Raw genomic sequence first — 13,161 nt, forward strand, 5'->3', positions numbered from 1 at the left:
GTTGCTTGCCTAGAGGCCGTTCTATCGTCAGGGAAATTACTTCCCTTGAGTTACAGCCCAATTTATAGGTATGGTGGTGAGGCAGGGGACAGCAACCTAAAGGATAATTCTATGGGGGCACCTCACTGTGACCGGTGAATGTGGTTACCAGATTAAAATACCGGACGCCCAATTACATTCAGAAAACATGGAAATTTAAAAAAGATACAAGTATGTCTCAAATATTGCACGAAGTGTAGTCACACTAAAAAAATTCATTGCTTATCTGAAATTCAAAGTTAACTGGATGTCCTGTATTTTTGCTTGCTAAACCTGGCAAGCCCACGAATACATTAATAAGATGCTATGAGGCTTGCCTGGGTTCACAGTGGTGGGTAAGCACCGATCCATTTGGTTGTCTCAGGACACAAAAATCGTTCCTACCGAAAGACTGCTTAAGTCAAAAAGCAGATAGCAACCAAACACGGAATAATCTTGACCCTTTGAGGAACCCGTAACTGACGCAACTGCCATATGATCGACTACCCCACCCCCTTCATTCTTCTCTTCCTGCAACTAGAATGATTGTTCTATCTCTTTTCCCTTCTCTAGTCCCGCCCTGCCAGCTCTCCTCTCTGGAGGGGACTCGGTAGCCCGAAAAGGGCCGACAAAAGCGCCGACGTGTTCAGAGGAGCGGAAGTAGTCAAATTTCACCGAGAACCGTAAAGTGCGGCTGGCTGGCTTCCTTTCCGGATAACGACACAGCTCCGACTGTCAGTGCCGGCCTTCCTCGTGTTAGAGATCTGCTGGCCCCTTACTAATTCAGTTTTTTCCCCATCCGAGCCCTTCCCTATCGTCGCCCCCTTCACTTTGGATCATGTTCAAGAAGTAAGGACATGCTGTGGCCTCAATCGGCTGCTCACAAAGGGGGTGGGGGTGGGGGTGGGGCAGAGGGCGAGAGCAAAGATCCGCTTTCTCTCTCCCCCGCCCCTACCATCAAGTCTCCCTAAGGTTTTCTGTAGTACTGTGCTCTCACTCGCAGCTTGCAACACTGTAACCTTTCTATCCCTAATCTTCAATCGGGTTTTGATCCTCCGACCCTCATTTTCTTTTTCCTTCTTTCTTTCTTTTTTGCCCCCTCTCCCAATCCTATCCCTGTTCCTAGGGTTCTACCAATCACATCCTTGCACTGTGATTTAAGGATCTATCCTCTTTAGCTGAGAGGAGAGCCCTGCACTCACTGCCATATGTTTATTAGTTATGAACTGAATAAGGGAAGGCTTGACTTCCTGGGTCATGAGAGTGAAGGAGTCTGGGTGACAGGAAGCAAGCGGCCTGTCCTGCCTATTGCCTAGCTGCCAGATTAACCTTGTCTTGAAAATAGCGTGATTGCCCCGTAGGCTATTCAGTGTAAGGAAGACAAAAATTCTTTGAGAACCTACCTGGTGGGTTTACCTTCCAGACTTGGTAGACGCAAAAAGCAAAGGGGGAACATGGGCAAAGGAAGGTGGGTTTTGCGCATGACATTTTGAACAAAAATAAATAGGGATCTTAGAAAACATTGTCATCATCACTTTAAAAAAAAATCTCAGCAGATTACATAGCCTAGAAGGGCCAATTTTCTGTGTTATATTTGGGTTGGTGTTTTTGTGTCTCAGCGCCTGAGGGTTTTTTGTTCTGTTTTACTCTTGTTTTTTTCACACGGGTTTTGTTATAGGTGGGAATCTGTTTCTTCTGGGTAGAATTGAGTAGGGTTTTCCAGGAAAGCTATTTGTGTAGCTATTTGCAGATTATAATGTGAAATATACTTCATATCCTCCCCCTGCCCTCCCCCCATTGTGTATACATGGCAGTTTTAATACTGTATTAAGACACTGATTTTGTGCTGGATAGAATTTAAAGGGAAATGTTATTAAAAGAATTTATTTCATAGTTATTTTAGACATCCAAATACTTGGGAATAGATGACCAATTAAAACAATACCTTTAGCTATTTTGTTACGTCTGCTAAGAAATGCCTTTTTTTCTTGCAAAAATCATTTGACAGATTTGATGAAAAAGAAAATGTGTCCAATTGCATCCAGTTGAAAACCTCAGTTATAAAAGGTATTAAGAACCAATTGATAGAACAATTTCCAGGTATTGAACCATGGCTTAATCAAATCATGCCTAAGAAAGATCCTGTCAAAATAGTACGATGGTAAGTCTTTATTTTTCTCTATGTAAAGCTCAGAGTAGCTGAATATTGTATGATTAGATTGCACTCATTATAAATGGAATTATTTTCACATTAACCATCGGTAGATTAATTACAGGAGTAGATAAATAGAATAACTCTAAAACATCAATATTTGTATTTTCAAGTGTTTCTCTGTGTTCCTGAAAAATATGGCTTTGTGTGCTGATTGTTTTATCAAAGAGTTAAGTGTTTTTATTCAGACTTTATTTCATATTGTTCTGTAGATATTTGTTTTATTGAATTATCTAACAATGAAATTAAAATAATAAAATGTGAAATAAAATTGACATTTTTTTTCTCTACTAGACGGGTATGATAGGTGAAACGATTTAAACAATTTTTTTGCCTGGATATTTAAATTAAAAAGAGGTTACTGTATCTTTGTATATGTATGTTTCATATTTTTTGTTACCTAAAGGATGTTTGGCATATTCATTTTTGAAAGAAAATATCTAACTTGCTACTTTATGACATTTGTCTTACAGCCATGAACATATAGAAATCCTTACAGTAAATGGAGAATTACTATTTTTTAGACAAAGAGAAGGGCCTTTTTATCCAACCCTAAGGTTACTTCACAAATGTAAGTCTTGTTGGAAAATATTTATTTGGGGATATGGAAAGATATAAAAAGAGTTTTTAAAGTGATTTCTGGTAGTTAACTTAGTAATGCTAGGTGATATGGAATATAAAACTAAAATGAATCCCCATCTTGTGGTAAATCTTAAGATCGCAAATTCTCTCATTACACATTCCAGAAAGGCTAAGAAAGAACATTCATTCATTCATTCAGCAAATATTTGTTGAACTTACTATGTGTCAGGCACTGAGCTAGGTACTGAGAATATGATGAAAAACAAAGGCAGACATTGTTCCTGTCCCTATGAAGCTAACAGTCTAGTTGGAAGAATAGACAATTAGATAATTACACGAATATATATTCACAAACTGTGATAAGTGCGGTAAGTACTTCCTTCTTTTAAATTTATATCTAGATTTGCCTCATAGAGATAACACTGTATAAGGGAAAGCATTGGCTAATTGTGGGAGTCCCAGTTATTGTTAGTTGAATGCCAAGGTCAGGTGTTATAAAACAAAATAATGTTTCTTACATACCTACATTTGTGTGTTATATTGAGTACATTACAAAATAAAGTCCAAAGGAGATATAATCTTCATGCACAAGAGGTTTTCAACTGTGAAGTTAAAATTTCTGCTTCTCAAAAAAAAAAAGTTTCTGCTTCTCAAACCAGTATATTTCTGACATTCTAGCTAAGGGGCAGAAAGGGAGTGACTGGTGGGCTCTGTAGTAGTGGTGACTTAATGAGTTTGGTTTTTGGTAAGAAGAGATCAATTTTGAGTTACCTAGTGGAGCCAGAGGTCTAGAGCAGTAATGAAAATATTTGGTGATAGTAGGACATTTTGATGACATGAATTCCTGCTCAACTAAAACAGGACAAAGACAAAATACTTGAATGTACTGCATGAAACTAGATTGGATACTGGTTTGAAAAACAAAATTGAAGGGCAGCCTGGGTGGCTCAGTGGTTTAGCGCAGCCTTTGGCCCGGGGCATGATCCTGGAGTCCCATGTTGGGCTCCCTGCATGGGGGCTGCTTCTCCCTCTGCCTGTGTCTCTGCCTCTCTATCTCTGTGTGTTTCTCATGAATAAATAAATACAATCTTTTTTTAAAAAAAAGAAAGAAAAACAAAATTCAAGCCCTCCTCCTCTGCCTCAAAAGATATAAAACACTTTCTTAGACTCTTGGGGGGGAATTTGAATATGCTTTGGCTATAAGAGGATATTGTGGAACTATTGTTAATTTTTAGGTATGGTGACAGTATTGTGGTTATGTAGGAGAATGACTTTATTTTTAGGTGATGTACTTATGGTGAAGCGTTATGTCTGAAATTTCAAATGGTGAAAGACAAAAAATGTGTGTGTATAAATAGAGATAAAGGAAGTAGAGCAAAGGGGTAATAGTTGTTCGATCTAAGTGGATGTTGTCCAAGTGTTCATTGAACTATTTTATGGTTTTCCTGTATGTTAAGCCTTTGCATAATAAGTTGGAAGAGAAAGATGTTCCTATTTAATAATAATTTGCTCAGAACCAACCTTTTAGAACATTGTGAAGTTATTGATATGTAGGAAGCAGGGTAATATGGTGGTAAAAGCATATTTGGAGTTAGGTACACCTGAGTTTGATTCCCAGTGCGTGTCACTTTTGTGAAGCCACTTAAACAGGTCAAGTCACTTAACTTGTTTAAGCTTGATTTCCTTGTCTTTAAAATGGATATATTAGGGCAGCCCCGGTGGCCCAGCGGTTAAGCACTGCTTTCAGGCGGGGGTGTGATCCTGGAGACCTGTGATCAAGTCCCACATGGGGCTCGCTGCATGGAGCCTGCTTCTCCCTCTGCCTGTGTCTCTGCCTCTCTCTCTCTGTGTCTGTCATAAGTAAATAAAATCTTTTAAAAAAATGGATATATTGGACAGCCCGGGTGGCTCAGCGGTTTAGCGCCGCCTTCAGCCCAGGGCATGATCCTGGAGTCCTGGGATCGAGTCCTAGGTCGAGCTCCCTGCATGGAGCCTGCTTCTCCCTCTGCCTGTGTCTCTGTGCCTCTCTCTCTCTCTGTGTGTGTGTCTCTCATGAATAAATAAGTAAAATCTTTAAAAATTGGATATATTGTCCCTGTAGGAGTCTCTGTGGTGGAATCTGTTTGAAATCCTGTTTCCTTCTCCCCTCCCCTGTGTACACACATGTGCGCTCTCTCTCAAATAAATAAATAAATAAATAAATAAATAAATAAATAAATAAATAAAATCTTTAAGAAAAGGGGTATATTGTATATTATATCTCCCAGAGTTGTGAGGATTAAATGAGACTGTGCATATAATGCATCTAACGTGCTGCTTGGAACACAGTAATGGCTCAATATATGATAGCCATTGTAATGATGTAGTAATTGTTCAATAAATGTCCACTATTACTATATATTATTATCATCATGATCAGGATCATCATCATTATTATTAAAGGACACTTATTAATAAGGATGGAGAACTAGAAAACAAATTATGTATGAATGCATTCATTCAGGCTCCTTTGTTTTCAATAAGATGTTTAATTTGGAGCCATGTTTAAATTAATTTGTAATCTTGGTAGGAAGAAGACTAACTTATTCTCTGACTAGTGGGAGAGCTAGTAGTAAGATATTAAAGTGAATAAATTTTACCAATTATTATTATTCCTAGAAAGCCCTGAGAGGTCTAAAAAGTTTCCACCCCAGTCATTGTTTTGAATCCTTCAGGGATCCTTTAATTCTTAGATTATGAACTATTAGTACATGCACACACACACACACACACACACATTTTTGAGATTATGGAAGGAATTCATGTTCATTCTAGAGAGTTGGAAAATACAGAAATAAAATCACCTGTATTTCTATGACCTAGAGATAACCATGGATAGTATATTAATGTATTTCTATCCAATTATTTCCTGTAGTGTGTGTGTGTGTGTGTGTGTGTATAAATGCATATATTTTTGTTTTTTTATTTTTAAAAAATTTTTGGTAAAGATCTTATTTATTCATGAGAGAGACATAGGCAGAGGGAGAAGCAGGCTCCCTATGGTGAGCCCGATGTGGGACTCCATCCCAGGACCCTGGGATCACGACCTGAACCAGAAGTGGGCACTCAACTACTGAGCCACACATGCATCCCCATTTTTCTTTTTTAAATTGGGCTCTCTGTTAAATAGTTTTTAATTAATAGACTTTATTTTTTTTAGGACAGTTGCAGGTTTACAGGAAAATGGAGCAGTGTAGAGTTCCCATGTACTTCCTACCGCCTTCCCTTGTTATTAACACCTTATATTGATGCATTTGTTATGATTGATGAACCAATATTCATACAGTATTATTAACCAAAGTCCAGTTTACATTAGGGTTCATTCTTTGCATTGTACATTCTGTGGGTTTTGCCAAATGCAAGTCATGTATCCACTGTTATAATATCACTATGTACTATCATAGTATCAAAATAATTTCACTGCCCTAAACATCCTCTGTTCCACCTCTTTGTCCCTTCCTCTTCCTCTTCCCTTTCCCCTCAACCCCTAGCACCCACTGATCTCTTTGGTAGTTTTTTTAATTGTTTATTTCTCTTAACTTTATATTATGAACATTTATCAGGGTATTATGTAGTCTCCAAAAATATGGCTCTTTATATATATATTATAGATATACCTTAAGTCATATTATAGATATACCTTAAGTCATATACCTCTTTATTGTTGGACATTTAGGATGATTCTAATTTATTTCTGTTATAAATAGTAGCACTGCAATGAATATATTTCTACCTAAATATATTATATATCTTTAATTTTTTCTTAGGATGAAGCTGTAGAAATAGAAATACTGGGTTAAAGAATTTGAACCTTTTCAAGGCTGTTGATACATGTTGCGATGTAGTCCTAAAGGGAGGTTGTACCCAATTTTAAGCCTTCTAGCAGTGTATAAGAATGCCAGTTTTCCTACACTCTTGCTAGCAGTGGGAATTACTTTTGTTAAAAATATTTACCAATTTGATAAGTGAAGGATGGTGTTTCAGTTTTCTTTTGCATCTGTCAGAATAGTGTAGTTTGGAGAAATATTTGTTCATGTCCTTTGCCTTTTTCTGTGGAGTCATTAGTCTCATTAATTTATGTCATGTATTTCTTTTCTTCTAGATCCTTTTATCCTGCCACACCAGCAAGTTGATAAAGGAGCCATCAAATTTGTACTCAGTGGAGCAAATATCATGTGTCCAGGCTTAACTTCTCCTGGAGCTAAACTTTACCCTGCTGCAGTAGATACAATTGTTGTATCCTTCCCAAGGCTATAACTGCTGAAAAATGTATTCAAAGTATTTCTGTCATTACTGAAAGATCTATTGTCCAAGAGAAGACTAGATGTACTTTTTTTGGAGATTACTGTTACTGTTGTCTCATACCTTTCTGGGTACATTTCAAGGTGTGGGAAATAACATCATTTCTTGAGACTAAATTGTGTCCCATCTTAGAAGCTAAATAGGAACAACTAAAAGAGTTCTGGCTGCATTTCAGCCCAGTTACGGCCTAGTGTGATCTGACTCAGGACACAGTATAAAACTTGATTATTAATGGAGAGGATATATATGATATGATTGGATCACTTCTTTGGACATCAGCTTGCTACTTTTACCTTTGGCTTACCCATATACACTGGAGTAAAAGCACTCAAAGGGGAAAAGAGCTTTGGTACTAGGTAGAGTTTAGAAGTGGTTAGAGGGAAATAAGGACAATTCCCAACTTTTATTTGATTTTTAAATTTTTATTTATTTTTTGAACTTTTAAAAAAGATTTTATTGATTCATGAGAGACACAGAGAGAAAGAGGCAGAAATATAGGCAGAGGGAGAAGCAGGCTCCCTAGGGAGCCTGAATCGGGACTCAATCCCAGAACCTTGGGATCATGACCTGAGCCAAAGGCAGATGATTAACCACTGAGCCAGCCACCCAGGTGCCCATTCTCAACTTTTATTTAATTAATTAACTTTTACAAATATTTATTTATTCATGAGAGACACCAAGAGAGGCAGAGACACAGGCAGAGGGAGAAGCAGGCTCCATGCAGGGAGCCCGATGCAGGACTCAATACCAGGGCCCCGGGATCATGACCTGAGCCAAAGGCAGATGCCCACCTGTTAAGCTACCCAGGCATCCTTCAACTTTTATTTTATTTTATTATTTTTTTTAATTTTAATTTATTTATGATAGTCACAGAGAGAGAAAGAGAGAGAGGCAGAGACGTAGGCAGAGGGAGAAGCAGGCTCCATGCACCGGGAGCCCGATGTGGGATTTGATCCCGGGTCTCCAGGATCATGCCCTGGGCCAAAGGCAGGCGCCAAACCGCTGCGCCACCCAGGGATCCCTCAACTTTTATTTTAAAGTTCATTTTTAAGTTGGCTATTTGGGCCTCAGAACATATTTTCCCAAAGAGAAATGTTTAAGTTTAAGGGATGCCTGGGTGGCTTAGCAGTTGAACGTCTGCCTTTGGCTCAGGGTGTGATTCTTGTCCCGGGATCGAGTCCCATGTTGGGCTCCCTGAGAGGAGCCTGCTTTTCCCTCTGCCTACATCTCTGCCTCTCTCTGTGTATCTCTCATGAATAAAGAAATAAAATCTTTTAAAAAAGGAGAAATGTTTAAGTTTCAGATAGCCCTTAAAACTCATGATGTAGCTAAATAACTGTGGGTTATTTTCATTTCTACAGCAGTGGGCAGCTATATTCTAGATTAAAAAGGTTTTTGTCAACTATCTGGACAGGAGGGTATCTTCTCTTTTGTCATAGATAAAGTGGCCATTTGCTTCAGGTTGAGAAGATACTTGGTAGGAATGGGGAAATCACTGAAGTGCAAAGGCCATTGGAGTGGGTTTTAAAATGTTTCTTGTACTCGAAAGAACAGTATCCTCTTGTGGCAGTTATGTTTAAGGGGTAGTATAAAGTATATGTTTATCTCTTAGGAACAGACATAGATACTGGTCGTATAATAGGTGCTCAAATATTTTTGGAACATCGAATGAATATGAATTGAAAGTGATGTGGAGAAAAGGGAGGACAGTATTCTGTGAGGACAGGTTTTTTTTTAATGTTTATTTTTTTTAAAGATTTTTATGTATTTATTCATGAGAGACAGAGAGGCAAAGATAGAGAAAGAATCAGGCTTCCCGCGTGGAGCCTGATGTGGTACTCAATCCCAGAACCCCAGGATCACAACTTGAGCCAAAGGCAGATGCTCAATCATTGAGCCACCCAGGCGTCCTATTTTTTTTATGTTTATGAGTTTTCTAAGTGTTGTAGGTTGATAGTCCTGGAGTTTCCCTTAAATGGAAAAATTTTCCCAGAACCTCAACCTTTGCTTCTTAAATAATTTTTGTTTTGAGATAGTTATAGTTAAAGTTGCAAAACTAGTTCAGAGAGATCCCATGTACCCTTGAACTTTTACTTTGTAAATGTACTGCAATGTTTCATATCCTGAACACTTCAAATGATAACCAAGAACATTTTGGTCATTCTAGAAAGGTTAAAACTTACGTGGGGTTCTTAAAGACAGATTGGAGATATAATTATTGTTTTAATGTTTCTATTACATAAAGCCATCATTCAGTGATTGAAACGGTAGAACAATTCATATTTGTTTATTTCAGTTTTTAATTTAGACATGCAAGAAATTTTTTCTCCTTTTTGCATGACTTATTTTGGTTTTGTTGGCATTGGGTTATAGTATTAACATTTAACTTAAAAACCAGGAATTATTATTAGATTCATTCATTAGGCATTTATTGAATATTTACAGTGTACCTACAGACTCTGCTAGGTCCCTGTCCTCAAGGAGTGTTGATGGTCTGGGTGAGGATACAAGATGGGTTCAAAGTGTCTTAACTAGTAATGTGATCATTGTTTGACATCCCCTCTCCAAGGCATTTTGATATATAGTTTTCTTAGCTGTGTGTTTTCAGGCAATTATGGCAGAAGGAAAACAGCATGCTCTGTGTGTTGGAGTCATGAAGATGTCTGCAGAAGATATGTAAGTCTCATGTTAGGCCCCCTTAGCTTTTGAGATCTGGGTCACCGACGCAGAATTACAGGTGAAATTTGCTTTCATTCACACCACATCTTACAAATATTTAAGCACAGAAGCATCATTTCTGATTTTTCCTAGGACTTAGGAAGCCATTGAAAATATGTGATTTTATTTTTCATCCTGGATTTTTGAAAATATGTTTCAATGGCTTCCTAAGTCTCTGGGATTGCATTCTTTCTTAAGCATTCTGAAAAGAACCGTGTGCCAACACAGCTGTTTTATATGTATGTATGTGGTATTTTAGGAACTTTTTATTTAGTATGATTTAAATTGGGTGGGAGGAAAGATGCTTGCCTGTTTTTTTTTTTATTTTTTAATTTTTTAAAAGATCTTATTTATTTATTGAGATAGAGAGTGAGAAAGAGCATGAGCGGGGGTGGGGCAGGCAGAGGGAGAGGGAGAAGCAGGCTACCCACTAAGCAGGGAGCCTGATGTGGTGTTAGATCCCAGGACCCTGAGATCATGACCTGAGCTGAAGGCAGACACTTAACCAAACAGCCACCCAGGCGCCCTATGTTTTAATTGTTAAAAGGCTTATTTGTTTATTTGTTTGTTTTTAGAGAGAGAGGAAGAGTAAGGGGAAGGGCAGAGGGAGAGGGAGAATCCTTGAGCAGACTTCCCACTGAGCACGGAGCCTGATGTGGGGCTCAATCCCAGGACCTTGAGATCATGACCTGAGTCAAAATCAAGAGTTGGCCACTTAACCATCTGAGCCACCCAGGTGCCCTATTAGTTTTTAAAACAGTGACATAGTTCAGTACCACACAGTGCTTATTTTCTATTATTACCTGGTGGTATAGAATATTAAGGAAATCTTAAAGGTATATTACCAAAATATAGTCAATATACTGAAAAATTTTGGAACTCATTTGCTGACCAAATTACTCCTATTAATTTTGTTTCACTGCTAAATGTAACACTTTAGTGTTCTCCTGGTATGGTGACATCATGACTTTGTTTCTATAGACTCACTAGTTAGATCACTAGAATCATTTTTAAGACAGGAACTGCAGCAGAGTAATGTAGTTTAATGTAGTCAATAATGTTAATGTAATATAAATAAATTCCCTACATGTGGCTCAATAATTGCAAAATAGTAATGCACTTTGAATTATATTTACCATAAGTAAGCCTATAAAAATTCATAACAATATGTTTATATGCTTTTTTCCTTCTACAGTGAGAAAGTCAACAAAGGAATTGGCATTGAAAATATCCATTATTTAAATGATGGGCTGTGGCATATGAAGACATACAAATGAGCCTCAGAAGGAATGCACTTGGCTAAATATGGATATTGTGCTGTATCTGTGTTTGTGTCTGTGGGTGACAGCATGAAGACAATACCTCTGGTTATGCTGAATAAATTCAACAGATGCTAAAATTCTGTTAGCTTCAAAAATTATTTTAATTTTTCTTAAAGTCAAGTTAAAATTGGGTAGCAAACTTGGACATTAAGAGGTATCTGGTAAGTAATCAAACTCAGACAACTTGATGTCTTTTCTTAGGCTAATGATGTAAAATGAAGGGTAGGACTTGGTAAATGAACTTGATAGTATATGGCTGAGCCCCAGAGAGTCTGACTATTTTTGGGGCTGGAAGCTATACTGGGAATTTTCTCCCATTATCCCTAGAAATGCCCCTTCGATTTGTGTGTGTTTTTTATTTTGTTTGTTGTTGTTTTTAATTTTTTTGTTTTTAAATTTTTCATTATGGAAAATTCCAAACATATCCGAAAGTATGTGGGGGATAGTATAATGGACCTTTTCTGGATCCATCACCCATCTTCCATTCATGGTAAATCTTACTTCATCTGTATCTCCTTTACTCCTTCTCACTTTTATTCCCCAATTATTTTGAAGCAAGTCCCAGATATATAATTTTATCCATATTTTAATATGTATCTTTAAAATATAAGTGGTTTAAAAAAAAACTATAATCACACCTAAAATATCATTATCACACCTAAACAATTTAACTTTCTTAATATGATCAAATATCTGGTTCAGATATGTGACAAGTGAACTTGATTGCCTCTTTTGTTTTTTTAACCATTGGTTTGCTTGAAATAGGTACCAGATAAGGTCCATATATCGCATTTGGTGGTTATTTGTTTCTCTTAAGCTAGAAGTTCTTCCTTTGTCTTTTCCCCTTTAAATTAATGATTGAAGCTATCTGGTTGTTTTGTCTTCGTGTTTTCTCCCACATCCTGGATTTTGTCAATTGTATCATAAAGTAATTTAACTTAATTTTATGCCTTCTGTACAACCCGTAAACATATAGGCTTGATTCAGGTTGAATTTATTTAATGCCCTGTCCTGAAGCTGGGTAAACTCATACTACACAGATGCCCAGAACTGTATTCCCCAAAGAACGTGTATCTCCTATCATAAATGGCATATGAATGGCATGGACCTGTATCAGTAAGAACAGTAAGCTGTTTTGGAGATTAAATGATAATTAAATGGGAATTTATATAGCGACAATAGGTATTTGTTCTTAATGACCTTACTGTTTTAGTGTCTCAGCCATTTAATTTGGTTGTTTACAAATATATGATATGTGATTTTATTTTTCAGATGGATACAGACATTTACAAGATTGTGGTGATCCGTATTACAGTTAGAAGTTGATGAGAAAGGTGAGGGTGGATAGTAAAAAGAGAGAGACCATTTGGCTGGCTGTTGTAGCTGGTCCCCAAAGATATAGGTGAAGGTTGTAGATCCGGGGTCTGGCTCTCAGTCTGAGAAACTTTCCCACTAATGAAACTTTTAAGACTTGGAGAGGCCCACATTAGAATGTAAATGTGTTAATTTATAGTGATAAGTCTGCTTAGGGTACACAATTAGTGAAGAGGGAGTTCCTTGGTGAACATGGATAAGAAAGAGGTAAAGGAAGGTTGAAATTTGAGGGAGTATTTCATCTGGGCTGGTGTAAGGCTTAGAGAATTTTTCCTACTTCATTAATTAGAATGCTTATGTCTGCCACAGTCTTTCTTTCCGAGATTTTGGAGGCACCCTGATATTTTACTCCCATATCCTTTTTTAAGTTCTATGTAGAATATTTTCCTTTGTCATGACAATTATGTTCTACAACCTAGTATATTGTTCTTTTTACTATTTATTCCTGATAGATAAAGTATAAATAGTCTCATCAGTAACCCATTTATAAATCATCTTTCAGGGTAGGTTTCTTCAACAGTCTCATTTTATGATGACTTACTGGTTTCAAATTCAGATGTTTCTCCATTTGAGGGATGAGGTACCCTATTTGAG

The 13,161-nt window shown here is 37.3% G+C and overlaps 1 protein-coding gene across 2 annotated transcripts; it reads left to right on the forward strand.

Annotated features, from left to right (window-relative positions):
- The first annotated feature begins 533 nt into the window (after positions 1-533).
- Positions 534-11,270, forward strand: MCTS1 (MCTS1 re-initiation and release factor). Of its 2 annotated transcripts, none has more exons than XM_041741700.1 (6): positions 534-867; positions 2,027-2,179; positions 2,704-2,801; positions 6,954-7,087; positions 9,762-9,829; positions 11,067-11,270. In XM_041741700.1, exons 1-6 carry the CDS (start codon positions 857-859, stop codon positions 11,146-11,148), a joined length of 546 nt encoding a protein of 181 aa, XP_041597634.1. In that variant the 5' UTR covers positions 534-856; the 3' UTR covers positions 11,149-11,270. The 2 variants fall into 2 exon arrangements, with proteins under 2 accessions (XP_041597634.1, XP_041597633.1); XM_041741699.1 differs by lacking the exon at positions 534-867 and adding an exon at positions 1,334-1,486.
- Positions 11,271-13,161: the final 1,891 nt, after the last annotated feature.

The sequence above is a fragment of the Vulpes lagopus genome, chromosome X (assembly GCF_018345385.1).
Source record: "Vulpes lagopus strain Blue_001 chromosome X, ASM1834538v1, whole genome shotgun sequence".
Lineage (NCBI taxonomy): Eukaryota > Metazoa > Chordata > Mammalia > Carnivora > Canidae > Vulpes > Vulpes lagopus.

Coding starts and splice junctions, on each gene's coding strand:
- MCTS1 (XM_041741699.1), top strand. Junction 2,180..2,703: donor CCTGTCAAAATAGTACGATG/GTAAGTCTTTAT, acceptor TTTGTCTTACAG/CCATGAACATATAGAAATCC. Junction 2,802..6,953: donor CCTAAGGTTACTTCACAAAT/GTAAGTCTTGTT, acceptor CTTTTCTTCTAG/ATCCTTTTATCCTGCCACAC.